Source organism: Cervus canadensis, chromosome 32, assembly GCF_019320065.1.
Source record: "Cervus canadensis isolate Bull #8, Minnesota chromosome 32, ASM1932006v1, whole genome shotgun sequence".
Classification (NCBI taxonomy): Eukaryota; Metazoa; Chordata; class Mammalia; order Artiodactyla; family Cervidae; genus Cervus; species Cervus canadensis.
The window spans coordinates 14,645,296-14,663,509 of NC_057417.1; the positions used below are offsets into that span (position 1 = coordinate 14,645,296).

The following is an 18,214-nucleotide window of genomic DNA, read 5'->3' on the forward strand; positions in this document are numbered from 1 at the left end:
AGGAGGGACCATGGGCAGAAGCCAGCTTTCTCTCAGCAAAGGGCTGGAGGGAGGCCAAAGGTTTGTACACCTTCAAGCCAATATTCTTTAACTATTGGTTACACTTATTTACTGTATTCTCAGAAGTGTATGTTTCAAAACAGGGACAACAGAGACTTTTTAACACACATTTCTTTCACATTTTCTGAAAGACAACTTCTTAGGAGACAACTGACACATTTATACTTCAGACTGAGAAATAAGACATTGCCTGTCATGTCACTAAATAAAAGAAGTTGCAGCCACCACCAATGGCAGCCACGCCGTGTCCGCTGAAGGTGAGCCCTGAGGGAACTCAGGAAGGAGGCAAAGAATACCTGCCTATAAGCTGCAGTCACCTCCAAGGGTGCAGCTTGAGGAAACTCAGGATGTGAAAACACAGGATACTGGCCCCAGACAGCTGAGGTGGATATCAAAAGACTGATTTCAGTGAGCACAGACTCTTGCATCTTCTCATACACAGAAAAGCACTAAATTCCTTAACTTGTGATATCTGGTTTTCTTTCATTAACAATAATTTTTTGACATTCAGAAGTTGCAAAACTCCTAAATATCTTGGCTCCCCTCCAACCTCCAGCAGTTTTCTCAGGCTTACTTGAGATGCTGTCTCTCTAACTTGACGTCCTAAGAATGTACGCTGAATAAAACAGAACTCAACTTTTAGGTGGTACTTTTTTTTTTAGTCGACAAGTTCATAAAATAAATTGTTCATTTCTAATTGAACAGTTTTAATTCTTGCATTATTCCAGCAGTCCTCAAACTTTGCTGAGCACTGGAATCATCTGGAGTTCTTTAAAAATTATGGATTCCTGAACCCCACTCCCAGACATTCTGATTTGATTGGTATGGGACGCAACCAGGGCAAATGGATTTTTTTAAACCTCTACAAGTAATTAGAATGTGCAGCATATTATTCAGTGTTAGAATTTCAGGTAACTCTACCTGCTGACTTCAAGCACTTGTAAGCTAGCCAGTGTTTGATTCTAAGGTGCGATTCCTAGTTGCTGAAACTTAAATGTGTGGGTGGCAAAAATGGTCTACCAAGCAAGGCCAAGAATGCTAGTCTGTTTCTACTGTGAGGTGCTGTCAAGTTCAGCAAGAGTGGAAGTAACTTACATTTTACTCGTTATATAAGGGCATATGTATGAAAAATGTGAGTTAAATGGCATTAAATCCATGATGTATTATTGACCTTTAAAAACACCTGCCCCTACTGAACAGTTTATTGATCTGATTGGATCTCTTTGAATTTGGATCTGTTCATGGGGATTTAAACAGTATTAGTTGTTTGGATCTGGCTCCTGCTACTGTCTCCACATCAAGTTTTGTTGAAATGTTTCCACAAATTTAGGGTGCCATGTGACTTGCAGTATAATCTCCATCCTAGAGATGAACAAGCAGACCCAGAAAGGTTAGTTCCCCAAAGTCTGCTGTGCTGTGTGCTTAGTCACTCAGTCAAGTCTGACTCTGAGACCCATTGGCCTGTAGCCCGCCAGGCTCTTCTGCCCAGGGGATTTTTCAGGCAAGAATACTGGATTGGTTGCCATTTCCTTCTCCAGAGGATCTTCCTGATCCAGGGATCGAACCCACATCTCCTGGGTCTCTTGTATTGCTGGCAGATTCATTATCTGCTGAACCATCAGGGAAGCCCCAAAGGTACCCCATCATCAAGCTGTGGAATCTAAATGTTCCACACTCAGTCTGAAACCAGAGTCTAAATGCTTAACAAACATATAATCTGCTTCTCTCTGTTTTGCTGTTATAAAGAAAAGAAATAAAAAAATGGGTAAATGGAATTACTTTGGCTTGAACTGGGTAGATTTTCTGTTTGAATGGAACGATTTCTTTTTCTGAGCTGATCATGCCCACAATCTCCAGACTGTCTGTAAACTCCAGCTTGGCAATTCCTTCAAAGCACTTCTTCAAGTGTGGCTGCACCCGGAGAGGGTCCTTTGTCTCTGACAATATCTCCAGCAGCTCATCATTTGATAGGAAGAAGAACCTATTTCAAAGCAAAGCAAGATGGCTACTGGAATCTCTTCTAAGAGCTTCCCAACAAATTCCCAACAAAAATGATACTCCCCAACAGGTAGATGACACTCTAGTGAACACCAGCTACTTCTAGGTCCTTATCTAAGGCCAACTCCCCTTCACCATTTTTCATCTAGGGCATAGAGACTGGAGACCATTTTGACTCAGAGAAAAAAAAAAAAAAAGATGAAAATTGGTATATGTGGGTTTTATATGGCTGTGTGTGAGGAGTTGGTATCAGCTGAAAGACATCTCAACAGAGCAGTGGTTCTTAACCTTGTCTACAGCTTAGAATCATCTGCAGAGTTTAGGAAAAAAAAGTTTCAATGCCAAGGTTCCACTGCCCAGAGATTCCAATACTGATCTGGGATCTTACATTTTTAAAAATCCCTGCTGATTCTAATGTGCAATCAGTGTTGAGAACTACTAGGCAGGAGGAAAGAAAACTTCCTTATCTTTCCTTATTCTCAGAAAATGTTACAGGTGGAAAAATAAGTGCACATTAATAATGAGCCTATTTATGTGCAGAGAGGGCTTTATCATGTTTTATATTAGAGATAATAAGATAGCTTCACTCTCTTGCTTAGACCTTAAAGGCAGGGACAGCAAACTTTCAGAAAATGTGCTAGGGATAAACCTCTACAGTAACCACTAGGTTTTAAGTTCAGTAATGGAAAGGTCATATAATGACAGTTTTCACTGTATGTATTGTTGTTCAGTTGCTACGTCATGTCCAACCCTTTGTGACCCTATGGGCTGCAGCATACCAGGCTTTTCTGTCCTTCACTATCTACAAAAAGGCCACAATATCTGTAACTTCTCTGTTCAAGAGGTGAAGTCTGTTTTCACATCTCTTGAAACTTGGCTGACTGAGTCCTGCTTTGGCCAATAGATTTTGGAAGATGTAAATTTGCACTAGTTTCAAGATTAGACATCAAGAGGCCTTGAAGTTTCAATTCTTGCTGCTCTTGGGAACACTGCAACCATGACCATATGAATAAACCCAGGCTAGCCTTCTGGAGGTTGAAAGACATTTGGCCCAATTATCCTTGCTGCCCTGGCCAACAGGAAGCTAACCACCAGACAAATGATTGAGGCCACAGACTGCCAGTTGACTGCGGTCAACATGATTGAGCCCTGATGAGGCCAGAGGAACTACCCAGCTGAGCTCTGCCTAGTTTTCCAACGCACAGAATTGTGAGCTCTGTAAACAGTTGCTGTTTTAAACTTCTAAGTTTGGAGGTGCTTGTTACGCAGCAAAGCAAATTAACACACTGTAACTGTAATATTGAATGGATAATTGAATTGATTGAAGTCGCTCAGTCATGTCCAACTCTTTGAGACCCCATGGACTATAGCCTACCAGGCTCCTCGGTCCATGGGATTTTCTAGGCAAGAGTACTGGAGTGGGTTGCCATTTCCTTCTCCAGGAGATCTTCCTGATCCAGGGATCGAACCTGGATCTCCCACATTGTAGGGAGACGCTTTACCGTCTGAGCTACCAGTGAAGCCCCTGAATGGATAGGAATAACTGAATAATTATTTGTTGGCTGGTTGACTAACTGTTATCTAATTAGGATGTCAATTTCTCCCACTCCCAAGTGAAATTCAAATAGGTGATCTCTATGGATTCATCATGTGTGATAATGAATAAGGCTCAATGGCCATAAGAGTAATAATTAGTATATTTGTATAATTTAAAACTAAAAATATTATTTAGCACTCTGTATTTTCAAGATAAAATTCATTTAAAACATGTGACTATCAAGAGCATTTTTAAAGTCTTTTCTGAGAGTGCTTACTTTTATTCCATAAAAATACACAAAGAAATACTGATACTTTGTGTATGTAGTTAATTAACTTAGGGAGAAGATGAAGCTCAGAGAATTTAAATAACTGAGTGTCTTATCCAGACTACTTGAATTTGTCCATTTACCAGTCTTATGTTTTTCAGCAAGTTTTGTTTCCTCATTTGTAAAATTGGGGTAAAAACAATGTTAGCAACTTCATAGGATGATTGTAAGGGCTACATCAGGTAATATGTGTAAGCACTTAAAGTGGTGACCAGGCATATGGTAAATACTGTATTAATGTTGGCTATTATTCATATTTTTATTAGGAAAAACATTAGTGGGTATATGATTGGAAGCTCATATTTCAGAGGTTTCCTCTTAACAAAGTTTTGTGCTTCCAAGTCAAGGTTTTTTTCACTATCTGTGCTATATTTATGTTATCCAACACTAAAGCCCTTAGCCAAATGTGGCTATTTACCTTTAAAAAATTAATACTAAATAAACTAAAATTTTACTGTCTAAGTTACACTAGCCACATTTCAAGTGCTGGATAGCCATATGTGGCTAATGACTCAAACTGAGGTCTGCTTAACTCCCAAGTCCAGGCTTTTGAGTACTATATCCCCCTAGTTGGGTGTATGACCAAATGGCTCCACTGGTGTCCATTCAAAAGTGAAGTCGCTCAATCGTGTCCAACTCTTTGCGACCCCATGGACTGTAGCCCACCAGGCTCCTCCATCCATGAAATTTTCTAGCCAAGAGTACTGGAGTGGGTTGCCATTTCCTTCTCCAGGGGATCTTCCCAACCTGGGGATCGAACCCGGGTCTCCCACATTGCAGGCAGATGCTTTACCATCTGAGCCACCAGGGAATCCCGGTGTCCATCCAACCTCACTTTAAATAGTGACTATGAAGACATGCCTTACCCCTGAGAGCTGTCTCTTGGGGAATGGAAAACCTCTAGAGAATATGAAATAGATGTGTGTGTATGCTTAGTCGCTCAGTTGTATCCAACTCTTTGCAACACTATGGATGGTAGTAGCCAGGCAGGTTCCTCTGTCCATGGGATTCTCCAGGCAAGAATACTGAAGTGAGTTGCCATGCCCTCCTCCAGGAGATCTTCCCAACCCAGAGATTGAACCCAGGTCTCCACACTGCAGGTGGTTTCTTTACCGACTGAGCCATCAAAGAAGCTCATGGAATAGATGAGTAGAAGCCAACTCTCAGTATAAAAAAAATGTAATTCTACCAATATATGGGTCAAGAGGGCAAATTCAAACAAGAGAATATTAGATACCTGGGAAAAAATAGTCTCTTCTTCTCCAAGTAATCATTCAGCCCTTTCTGGATGTCCTCCAACAGAAGGTTGGCTTCTTGAAGTCTCTCAGCCATCCGCGGCTGGTCCGCTGCCATCAAAACCCTGGTATCTTTCACCTGGGTTCCATAAAAAGGTGATAATCATCAAGGGGTTCCCAGATTCTGAGACTGATTACTGTAACGAGTGTGTGACTAGTGCATCAATTAATGACCCTCCTAGCCTAATCACCTCCTAATCCCACAAAGGTGACCGCTCATAACAATACCCTTTTGCTCTGGTCATGACTGACTGGGGTGGGGTTGAGCACCTAAAAGCAACAAAGACAATTATATTTTTATTACTGGGATTGTGGAATTCAGACCATGATATTCTATACTAGTCTGCTCCGGCCCCTTGAACATTTGTTAAATAACTGAGTAACTGAATATAGCGAATTATTTGAATTCTAAAATTATTGTCGATTTATAAGTTTTATTACATTATCCTGTAACAAATAAAGTCTTATATCTCATGAGGAATGGGAGCTAAATTATCCAAATTTAAATAGTTAACTCTACAAATTTGGGACTTCAAAAGGTCACTAATTTTAATATTTCCTATTCCCATGTTTGAATTTTTAATAACAAATAACCAGAAATTAAAAAATTATAAAGATATTGAATTTGCAAAAATCAGCTTAGGTAAAATCCAGTTTACTTCTAGATTTCAAGGGACATGGTAGGATTGTATAATGAGGAACATCTACATGGCATCCCACATTCCCAATGGTGAGATGTGCTAGGGAGTGAAAACTCACAGCTTGGGACATAAGTGATTTCCAGTAATTATCAACGATGGCAAATTTCCTGCCCTCTTCTGGCATCTGGGCTATGATGTCCTCTGAACTGAAGATTGGTTCCAGGTACAGCCAAGTGACTTGGCACTTTAACCAGGCATCCAAAATTTCCTGCACACGAACTAGCTTTTCTTCCCATTTCTGCAAATTTAGCATTTCACATCTGAATCATTAACATGCCCCTATGCATCACAGACCCACTGGCTAAACAAATGGATGCATTCATTAACTTATTCAGTCATTCATTTGTTCCACAAATACTTACTGAGTGACCCCTATGTCCTGGTCACTCTTCTAGGCAAAGTGGATACAGCAATGAAAGAGAAAACAAGATTCCTTATCCTTACAGAGTTCCTAGTGGAATAATCACAACAACAACAATGCTGCTAATTAACTGAAAGCATCAGCTCTGCTACAAGCTTGTTTAAAAACTTTACACTGGAAAGCATCCTGAAAGAGATAGTTAAAAAGTTAAGATTCACCTTAACTTTTTAAGGAATAATTTAAAAAAACAGGAATAATAAAAGGAATAATAAAAAAAAACAAGGAATAATTTTTTAAAAAGTCTAAAAAGGAATAATAATAATAATAAAAGCCTAAAAAGGAATTAAAAAAATCATGATTTTGAGGGTCATCTTAAAAAACAACAATAACAATAATAGTTTTAAGGCTTACTGCATGCCAAGTGATGGTCCGAGTGTTTTATGTATGTGAAAACCAATTTAATCCAACAGATTCAAGAGGGAGACATTATTATAAAACTTCCTTTACAGATGCAGAAACTGACATATTCAAGTAACTGGTCCGAAGTCACACAACCAGTAAGAGACAGAGTCAGAATTTGAACACAGACAGTCTGGCTCCAGTCTATGTCCTTAGCCTATTCCACTTCTACAAACAATGATCAAAGGAGGCTAACCTCCAGTAGTGTACATTCTAGATTTCTAAAACCGATAAGATACTTTCCAAAAGTATTTTTGTTTGGTGCACTCAAAACACTTATCTTCTCTTTTAGCTGACTGTCGAAAAAGCTCAGACTGCCAGATTGTTACAAAGGCTTACTTGGTTATTGCTTTCAGTCTTTATAAGCTTCCCTGGTGGCTTACTTGGTAAAGAGCCTGCCTATAATGTGGGAGACCCAGGTTCAATCCCTGGGTGGGGAATATTCCCTGGAGAAGGAAATGGCAACTCACTCCAGTATTCTTGTCTAGAGAATTCCATGGACAGAGGAGCCTGGTTGGGCTACAGTCCATGGGATCACAAGTCGGACATGACTGAGTGGCTAATACTTTCAGTCTTTTGTTGTTGCTGCTTTTTATCAAGAGAAAGTGGGTTTTCTTTTTAATTGAACTTAAACATCTTCTAGGACTTCCTTGCAGTCCAGTGGTTAAGACTCCACGCTTCCACTACAGGGGGCATGGGTTAGATCCCTGGTTGGGGAGCTAAATTCTACATGCCTCATGGTATGGTCAAAAAGTAAAAACAAAAATGTTCTGCTCCTCTAAGAAACCCAGAGCTAATGGGCCATCACAAAACATTCAATCTCATTTCCTCTTACCCGGCATTCAGTTTCTATTGGTTTGACAAATGGAGAGCCACACATGGTCTGGGTTTTTATCACGTGATCATCAAGTAACAGTTGAATGTCATCAACTGCACACAGGATGCTTGTATCCTGCAAATAAAAATGACCCACCCTGTTAAAATCACAAGACCTCTTTCCCACAACTTTTCATACTGATCCCCAAAGGACTCACAGCTCAGATCTCCACCTTTCTGGGACACTATGTCTTACAGGAGAGACAGTTTTCTATTTTCTACTTTGAAAATATTCTTAAAGACTTTTCTACCTCCTTTGCAGAAATCAAATATGGTCCAAACTTAGATCTGCAACTAGTATCAGCTGTCTGGGGGAGAAAAAGTTCTGTCTTCTTCTCTGTGTTTCTGATTTTCTGTTCACTTGTTTTCCTGGCTCCCTCAGGTAGAATCAACTGCTAATCTGCTTAGATTAGGTTTGATTCCCAAACCATGTGCCCCAGGGCACTACAGCAAACAACTTCAGTTATTTTCAAGTAAAATACAAATATTTTATTTTAATTTATATGTACTTTTTTCAGTTATTAAATTGATGGGGCACAAATATTTAAGTTGTCTGAACTCAGTTACTTCATAAGCAAAGCTGTTAAGTATTTCTTTTGGACTGGGGAAGGGAACCATTTTAAAAGTACTCGGATACCAACAGCACCATGAACCAAGAAAGTTTGGGAACCTCTGACTAAATAATTATTTGGCATATTTTGCTAGTAGTTAGGGTTACTATATCTTAAAAGTTAGCCCTTGTACATGGACTTTTCTTCTTGGGCCATGTGGCAAGCAAGCTGATAGGGGCTGTCCCCCTGTGGTAGATCTGGTCTTTCTTACTATTTTCACTTCCTTCAGGCTTACATCTGGGTGGTTAATTTGGAGCTAGAATATATTCTCTCATCCACCTTTTACCAGTAGCTCTGTAGTGGGAGGTGTGTCCAGCTATTTAATAAAGCGGTACCTTGATTCTCATTTTGCTGTTGACCATTGTCTATATTCAATCAAAAACTCTGAAGACTGGCCAGAAGTAACTGAGCTGTTATCAGGTTCCTCAGCTTAACTCAACTCAGCCCCAAAGCCTCTAACTATCTAATCCAATCAGATCACGTAACACCTTTTGGCCTGGTCTTGCTGGGAGAGGCCCCCAGTTCTCCTCCCTTCCATTGACTTGTCTACAGTTGTTAATCAAGTGAAATCAAGGCATTGAGAGAAAGAGGAAAAGAAGTCACAAAGGATGACATGCAGCCTGGAGAGGGGGAAGTATGAGAGCCTTTAGGGTTTTAGTTCTCAACCCACACTGCACTTTAGAAAAGTCAGGGGTGCCTTAAAAATACAGAATCCCAGGCCAGAGTGACACTGTGATTTTTAGTAAGACAGATATTTGGCCTCTGTCCCTGTTGTTGGCACAGCTCCTAAAACCCTTGGAATTTCCTAAGGGATGACAGAGATTTTGTTTTCTTAATGAGGTGGCTTTTGTACCACATCTAAGGTGAGGAGTTGGTTGTCAGGAGAGTCAGCCCTGTGATGAGAGGGTTGGAATTTTTAGTCCACCAACCTGTCTCCTGGCAGGGGAACGGGGATGGAGACTGAGTTCAATTACCAGTGGCCAATGATTTGGTCAATTATGCCAAAGTAAAGAAGCCTTTATAAAAACTCAAAAGGAGAGGGGTCAGAGAGCTTCTGAGTTGGTGAACATGAGATCTGGGTGAGTGGCATGCTCAGAAAGAACATGGAAGTGCCACACCACCTCCCCATACCTTGCCCTAGTTATTCCATCTAGCTGTTTCTGGGTCCTATATCCTTTTATAATAATCCAGTAAACTATCTCTGAGTTCTAACAAATTAAATGAACCCAAGGAGGGACCTCCAATCTATAGCTGGTCAGTCAGAAGCATGATAACCTGGGCTTGAGACTGGCATCTGAAGTCAGGGGTGAGGGGAATTGACACTCTTGTAGTCTTAACCTATAGAATCTCTGGGTAGATAGTGTCTACTTACAATTGAATTGAATTGTAAAGCACCCAGCTGGTGTCATATACTGCATGGTAGTATGGGAACCCTCCCCAGCCACTCCCAACACACGCACATTGGAACTGAGTGACCAGAAAGAGTATTAGGTTTGAGAAGCACTGCTTAAAGAGTCGATGGCCTGCAGTGTATGAGTTTCTGCCTGTTGCCTCACCTAAGCAGCAAGCCTTCCTTCCCATGGCTCACCGCAAGAGCAAGCCAGCCTCTGAAGATGGCTGAGCATACCCTTCAGGTTTATGCACTCTATGAACTTATATATTTTCTAGAAGCGCCAGTGAAAATAAAGTGTACAGCCTTGCTCTTCAAAATGTGGTCCAGAGACCACAGCTTCAGAATTACCTGGGAGCTTGCTGGAATTGCAGAACCTCGGGACCCAGCTTAAACTTGCTGGATCAGAACCTGCACTTTAGAAAGACTCTCAAGTGACTCCTGCACTTAATAACACTTGAGAATGGCTGAGCACTGTCTACCTCAGTTATATTTCTGAGGGAACTGGGGTGCCTTCCCTGGGAGATGCTAATTCAGGAGGCTGTTCAGCTCCTTTTCAACAGAAAGCTTGTTGCTCTGAATTAAAAGGTCTTTCTCATTTGAAAATGCATCCCTCCATGGTGTCTGGAATGAAGGCTGACTGGCACAGGAAGGCAGATAGGAGGAAACAATCTAATGCAACAGCATAGTGGTTATAGACGACAATACTGTATTAAAAACTTCAAAGCTGCTAAGACTAGACCTTAATTATCCTACCACAAAAAGGAAAGGATAGGTATGTGACATGATAGGGGTGTTAATGGTAATCATATTGGATGGTAATCAGTGCAATACATAAAAGTATTAAATCAACACATTGTATACTTTAAACTTACAAGTGTTATATGTCAATTATGTATCAATAAAAAATTTTAAGACAGATTAGAGATCCTTCTTCCTTGAGTTCTCTTGCAATTTTGAAATGAATCCCTTCTGTAATTTACTACATAATAAATGGGCTGCTCTCAGGGGGCTGAACTGTTGGACTGAGACTCACAGTGTCCCTGTACTTCACAAAGTTGAACGTCATGTTAACCCAGTCTAACTTCATTTTCTCCAAGTTTTTCTCCAGGGAGTACTCCTTACTGGCAGCTGCACCGATGGGCTCCAGTCTAAAGAGAAGACAGAGTGGTAGTAACATCAACAGAGGAGGCATCAAAAATACATCAAAGGAGGAATTTCAAGCTCAGCCATTAGAGAGATTTAAAAAGCCTTTAATTTTAACAAAAAGTTTACCATCCTACTCGAATATTTACCAGTTATCTCCAATGTTTTGCAGGGTATCTTTACCCTTGGCACTATTGACTGTTGGGGCTATATTAAAGGCTGAATTGTATCTCTCCAAAAATCATATTAAAGTCTTAACCTCCAGTACCTCATAATGTAAGTTATCCCGTTTGGACATAAATAGTTCTTTGTGTGCTAAGTCACTTCAGTTGTGTTTGACTCTGTGTGACCCTATAGACTGCAGCCTGCCAGGCTCCTCTGTCCATGGGATTCTCCAGGCAAGAATACTGGAGTGGGTTGCCATGCCCTCCTCCAGGAAATCCTCCTGACCAGTGACTGAACCCACGTCTCTTATGTCTTCTGCATTGGCAGGTGGGTTCTTTACCACTAGTGCCACCTGGGAAGCCCAAATAAGTCTTTAAAGATGTAGTTAAATTAAAATAAGGTCATTAAGGTGGGTCCAATCCAATATGACTGGTATCATTTTTTAAAAAATTATTTATTTAGCTGGGTCAGGTCTTTAGTTGTGGCATGTTGGATCTTGGTTCTCCAACCATGGATTGAACCTGGGCCTCTTGCATTGGGAGCGTGAAGTGTTAGCCACTGGACCAATGACTGGTATCTTTATTAGAAGAGGAGATTAAGATATATACATAGAGGGAAGATCATGTGAAGACACAGGGAGAAAGCAGTCATTTGCAAGTCAAGGAGAGAGGCCTCAGAAGAAACCAAATCCCAGCCCTCAGTCCCTATCCTCAGCCCTTCCCCCCACCAAAATAAAAAAAAAAAAACCCTTTGATCTTAGACTTCAAACCTACAATTGTGAGAAAGTAAATTTGTGTTGTTTACCAAACCAATCGGACTATGGTATTTGTTATAGCAGCACTAGAAAACTAGTACAGGGAGATATTCTTTGTTGTGAGTGGCTGTCCGGTGCACTGCAGGCTGTTTAGTAGCATCCTTGGCCTCAACCCACTAGATACCAGTAGCTGACTGCCCTAGTCCTCACCCCTAGCCAGTTGCACCAACCAAAAATGTCTCCAGGTATTGCCAAGTATCCCCTGGGGGTGGGCATCCCCAGTTGAGAACCACTAGTTTAAGCATTAAAACAAGACCTTTATCCCATTGTCATTTACTCCTTATTATTCCTGTTTACTTCAGAATTATTGGGCTTCCCAGGTGGTACTAATGGTAAAGAACCTGCCTGCCAGTGCAGGAGACTTAAGAGACACAGGTTCGATTTATTATTGACTTCTTATTCAGATCTTAGAACTTCTGTTAATTTATACAATGGCTTTGTCTCCACTTTCTGTCCATACTTTTTGAAAACCTATCTGCTATTTTCCTGATGCATTGGGCCCATCCATGGAACAGCCCCTCTGTTCCATAGAAAGAGGGACATAGTGAGAGAAGGAGAAGATAAATTCCTTTCTTCTTCTTTCTGCAGGAGAGCTAAATCCAGGTGTGACTGAAGAACTGGGAAACAAAGTTTTTGGAGGGAAAAGGAGGGATTATTCTTTCTGCCTCAGCACTGTCTTTCATTGTATGCATCTGGTCTTTACTTACACTTCAGCAAACTGAAGCCCAGAGGAAGCAAGTGACATGTCCAAAGCCACATACACAGCTGCGGAGTGCCAGAACCAGGTCTAGACACAGTTCCTCTGACTCCTAATCCAGTGTTTCTTCCTCCCCAACTGTGTGCTTTCTGCCCTCTCTATCAGAGGAGCAACAGAACTGCTAACATGTGGTCAGCCAAACAGGGCAACTGAATTGAGCTGAAAACCCAAATTTAGCCTCATATACGGAAGTAGAAGAGGCATGGATAATGCCAGAGGAACACCTCAGCAGCACGGTCACCATCCTAAATGTGACCTTCTCAGGACACAACTAAAATGAGTGAGCATATGGAGAATAATAAAGGCAGGTGTCAACCCAGATGAGTATGGGACAAATAGGCTGGAAGTATGGCTGTGACCAAGTCACTTGACAGGCCTTCAGTCCCCATTTGCCCATATCAAGGGTTTTGGTATAATTAAATAAGGCAAAATGCTAGGAAATGTGCCTTATGACTTATGATTATGCAGATAATTGCAGGAAGGGATTAATAAGGTTGGCAGTCCATGAAGTATATCAAATTGACCTTATCCAAATGCACTGTTAGTCACTCAGTCATGTCTGACTCTTTGTGACCCCATGGACTGTAGCCTCCTCTGTTCATGGAATTCTCCAGGCAAGAATACTGGAGTGGGTAGCCATTCCCTTCTCCAGGAGATCTTCCCGACTCAGAGATCAAATCTGGGTCTCCGGCATTGCAGATTCTTATATTGTCTGAGCCACCAGGGAAGCCCCCTAACTGTGGGCTGTGATAAAAGTACCTTAACTACAGAGAGTGGGATATAGAGGGCACCACACCTCACTAATAGGTGGTAGCTGAGAACTTAGACATTAAGTCAGTTCAGGTTACATGCCTTATCTCATAAGCCTCACAATAACTCTTGATCACCTAGCTACTATTATTATTTCTATTTTACAGATAAGGAGACCGGGCACAGAGAGGTTAACAACTTGACCAAGGCATTACCACTTCTGGATTTGTCACAAATGAGCACGGTGGCAAGAAGCGTGGTAGAATGCTGTGTATTAGCTCAGTCTCTGCCTCCGGAGGAGGGTTTATCTTTTCGGGCAGTAAAGAGAAACATTAAGGCTCTGAAGTCAGATAGCCTGGGCTCAGGTCTTGGTTCTTATGACCTCTGGATCATTACTTTATTTCTCTAATCAATTCATTTTCTCATCTGTAAAACATGACTAAAATTAGCTAGAATATTAGGTTGTTGTGATGGATAAGTTGGCTAATGCATATAAAATACTCAGTGCAGCATAATTGCTCTAGAGCTGCTATTTCTTGGGAACATCTTACTGGGGAAAATGAGGTCCTTTGATAAAATTACATAAACCTGGTAAAAATGCATGTGTCCAATCCCAAAGAAAGGCAATGCCAAAGAATGCTCAAACTACTGCACAACTGCACTCATCTCACATGCTAGTAAAGTAATGCTCAAAATTCTCCATGCCAGGCTTCAGCAATACATGAACCATGAACTTCCAAATGTTCAAGCTGGTTTTAGAAAAGGCACAGGAATCAGAGATCAAATTGCCAACATCCGCTGGATCATCAAAAAAGCAAGAGAGTTTCAGAAAAACATCTATTTCTGCTCTATTGACTATGCCAAAGCCTTTGACTGTGTGGATCACAATAAGATGTGGAAAATTCTGAAGGAGATGGGAATACCAGACCACCTGACCTGCCTCTTGAGAAGCCTGTATGCAGGTCAGCAAGCAACAGTTAGAACTGGATATCGAACAACAGACTGGTTCCAAATAGGAAAAGGAGTACGTCAAGGCTGTATATTGTCACCCTGCTTATTTAACTTATATGCAGAGTACATCATAAGAAATGCTGAGCTGGGCAGATGAATGGATAAGGAAGCTGTGGTACATATACACCATGGAATATTACTCAGCCATTAAAAAGAATTCATTTGAATCAGTCCTAATGAGATGGATGAAACTGGAGCCCCTTATACAGAGTGAAGTAAGCCAGAAAGATAAAGAACATTACAGCATACTAACACATATATATGGAATTTAGAAAGATGGTAACGATAACCCTATATGCAAAACAGAAAAAGAGACACAGAAATACAGAACAGACTTTTGAACTCTGTGGGAGAAGGTGAGGGTGGGATGTTTCAAAAGAACAGCATGTATACTATCTATGGTGAAACAGATCACCAGCCCAGGTGGGATGCATGAGACAAGTGCTCGGGCCTGGTGCACTGGGAAGACCCAGAGGAATCGGGTGGAGAGGGAGGTGGGAGGGGGGATCGGGATGGGGAATAAGTGTAAATCTATGGCTGATTCATATCAATGTATGACAAAACCCACTGAAATGTTGTGAAGTAATTAGCCTCCAACTAATAAAAAAATTAAAAAAAAAAAAAAAAATGCTGAGCTGGAAGAAGCACAAGCTGGAATCAAGATTGCCAGAAGAAATATCAATAACCTCAGATATGCAGATGACACCACCCTTATGGCAGAAAGTGAAGAACTAAAGAGCCTCTTGATGAAAGTGAAAGAGGAGAGTGAAAAAGTTGGCTTAAAGCTCAACATTCATAAAACTAAGATCATGGCATCTGGTCCCATCACTTCATGGCAAATAGATGGGGAAACAGTGGCTGACTATTTTTCGGGGCTCTAAAATCACTGCAGATGGTGATTGCAACCATGAAATTAAAAGACTCTTACCCCTTGGAAGGAAAGTTATGACCAATCTAGACAGCATATTAAAAAGCAGAGACATTACTTTGTCCACAAAGGTCCGTCTAGTCAAGGGTATGGTTTTTCCAGTAGTCATGTATGGATGTGAGAGTTGGCCTATAAAGAAAGCTGAGCACCGAAGAATTGATGCTTTTGAACTGTGGTGTTGGAGAAGACTCTTGAGTCCCTTGGACTGCAAGGAGATCCAACCAGTCCATCCTAAAGGAGATAAGTCCTGGGTGTTCACTGGAAGGACTGATGTTGAAGCTGAAACTCCAATACTTTGGCCACCTGATGTGAAGAGCTAACTCATTTGAAAAGACCCTGATGCTGGGAAAGATTGAGGGCGGGAGGAGAAGGGGACGACAGAGGATGAGATGATTGGATGGCATTACCAACTCAAAGGACATGGGTTTGGTGGACTCTGGCAGTTGGTGATGGACAGGGAGGCCTGGCGTGCTGTGGTCATGGGGTCACAAAGAGTTGGACATGACTGAGTGACTAAACTGAACTGAACTGAACTTGTATGATATTGCTTATATTGGTGATATTGCTTATATATATTCCACATTGTTTATATGTGGAATCTAAAACAATAATACAAGTGAACTTACTTACAAAACAGAAACAGAGTCACAGATTTAGAAAACAATCTTATGATTACCAGAGGGAAAAGGGAATAAATTGGGAGATTGGGATATACACACTATTATATGTAAAATAACTAGTAAGAACCTACTGTATAGCACAGGAAACTCAATATTCTGTAATTACCTATATGGGAAAAGAATCTAGAACACAGTGGATGTATGTGTATTATAACTGATTCACTTTGCTGAATCAGAAAGTACTACAGCAGAAAGTAACACAACATTGTAAATCAACTATTCTACAATAAAAACATAAAAAACAAAGCATGTGTCTCTAGGCTTGCTCCTTACAAAGGGATAGTAGTGGTGGTATTGGGGAGTTATCAGAGCATTCAGCGGCAGATAGATTTGGGGGCCTGGAAGGACCTTAGATTAGACTTGTTCTGACCCATTCTGAAGGAGGAGCTTTCAAATTTTAGCAAGCATCATTATCGCTAGAGCAGCACTGTCCATTTGAAATATAACATGAGCCACATAAGTTATTTCAAAGTTTCTGGTACCCAATTTAACACAAGTTAAAAAGAAACTATTTTATTTAACTCAAGAAATCAAGATTGCCAGGAGAAATATCAATAATCTCAGATATGCAGATGAGACCACCTTAAAGGCAGAAAGTGAAGATGAACTAAAAGCCTCTTGATGAAAGTGAAAGAGGAGAGTGAAAAATCTGGCTTAAAACTCAACATTCAAAAAACTAAGATCATGGCATCCGGTCCCATCACTTCATGGCAAATAGGTGGGGAAACAGTGGAAACAGTGACAGGCTTTATTTTCATGGGCTCCAAAATCACTGCAGATGGTGACTCAGCCATGAAATTAAGAGACATTTGCTCCTTGGAAGAAAAGCTATGATGAACCTGGACAGAGATTTAAAAAGCAGAGACATAACTTTGCTGACAAAGGTCTGTCTAGTCAAAGCTAAGATTTTTCCAGTAGTCCTGTATGGATGTGAGAGTTGGACCATACAAAAGGCTGAGCATCAAAGAATTGATGCTTTCGAGCTGTGGTGCTGGAGAAGACTCTGGAGGGTCCCTTGGACAGCAAGGAGATCAAACAAGTCAATCCTGAAGGAAATCAGTCCTGAATATTCATTGGAAGGATTGATGCTAAAGCTGAAGCTCCAATACTTTGGTTACTTGATGCAAAGAGCTGACTCATTGGAAAAGATCCTGATGCTGGGAAAGATGGAAGGCAAGAGAAGAAGCAGGTGACAGAGGATGAGATAGTTGGATGGCATCACTGACTCAATGGACGTGGGTTTGAGCAAACTCTGGGAGACAATGGAGGACAGGGAAGCCTGGCGTGCTGCAGTCCATGGGGTTGCAAAGAGTCAGACATGACTGAGCAACTGAACAACAACAACAATAAACCCCAAATATTATAATTTCAACATATAATCACTATTTAAAATAGGTATTTTGCTTTTTTTTCTTAATAAATCTTTGGAGTCCAGCCTATATTTACACACTCAGTGCATCAAATTCAGAATAGCTACATTTCAAAGGATGAGAGGCCACATGTTGCAAGCTGCTCCTGTACTGCACAGTGCTGACCTGGAGGATTTGTTAAAACACAGATTGAAAAAAAAAAAAAAAAAGCACAGATTGCAGTGCTTGTCCCCTGAATTTCTGATTGAACAAATTGGGGTGGTGCCTGAGAATGTGCATTTCTAACAAGTTCACTGGTGACGCTGATGCAGCTGGACTGGGGTCACAGTCTGAGAACCATGTGTGTTGAGTGAGCCCAAACCCAGTTGCATAACAGGGTCTTTAGTCTCAGGAGCACATCACCCCACCCATCACCCTGAAGGAAGTATGGAAAAACAAACAGGGTTCTGAGACCCTCTGGTCATAAAAACAGCAGTTCCAATAGTACAAATTCTCCCATGCAAACTCCAGGGGCATTTGGAGAAGGAGAGAAAGCAAGTGAAGAGATCTCTCATTTGACCATATTTCATTTAGCTCAGAAAGCCCCTCCTGTTTATTGCTGTTGTTTGTTTAACAAGGAGAAAACTGAGGCCCAGAAAGGTTCTATGGTCTTGCCCAAAGTCTAGCTGGACTTGGAGCTCAGGTCAAAGAACTCTTTAAAAAATTTTATTTTTGAAATAGAATCTCTAACTCAATTTTCTAGTCATAATCTGACATCAACTTTGCAACTGGAGGGACTTCCCTAGGTGGTCCGGTGGCTAAGACTCTGCGCTTCCAATGCAAGGGGCTGGGTTCAATGTCTGGTCAGGGAACTAGATCCCACATGATGCAACTAAGAGTGTGCATGCTGCAACTAAAGATCCCACATGCCACAACAAAGATCAAAGATCCTGCAACTAAGACCCTGCACAGCCAAATAAATAAATATTAAACAAAAA

At 41.0% G+C, this 18,214-nt stretch overlaps 1 protein-coding gene across 1 annotated transcript in view; it reads right to left on the reverse strand.

The window, feature by feature from the left end:
• The window catches only part of DNAH3 (dynein axonemal heavy chain 3), a 233,517-nt gene that overhangs the window by 152,885 nt on the left and 62,418 nt on the right, over window positions 1-18,214 (reverse strand). The window contains exons 20-24 of the mRNA XM_043456022.1: window positions 10,653-10,767; window positions 7,575-7,691; window positions 5,978-6,157; window positions 5,161-5,297; window positions 1,840-2,041 (exon numbers count right to left, since the gene is read on the reverse strand). Of these exons, the coding sequence (XP_043311957.1) occupies window positions 1,840-2,041; window positions 5,161-5,297; window positions 5,978-6,157; window positions 7,575-7,691; window positions 10,653-10,767 (751 nt within the window). The remainder of the gene's footprint in view (window positions 1-1,839; window positions 2,042-5,160; window positions 5,298-5,977; window positions 6,158-7,574; window positions 7,692-10,652; window positions 10,768-18,214) is intronic.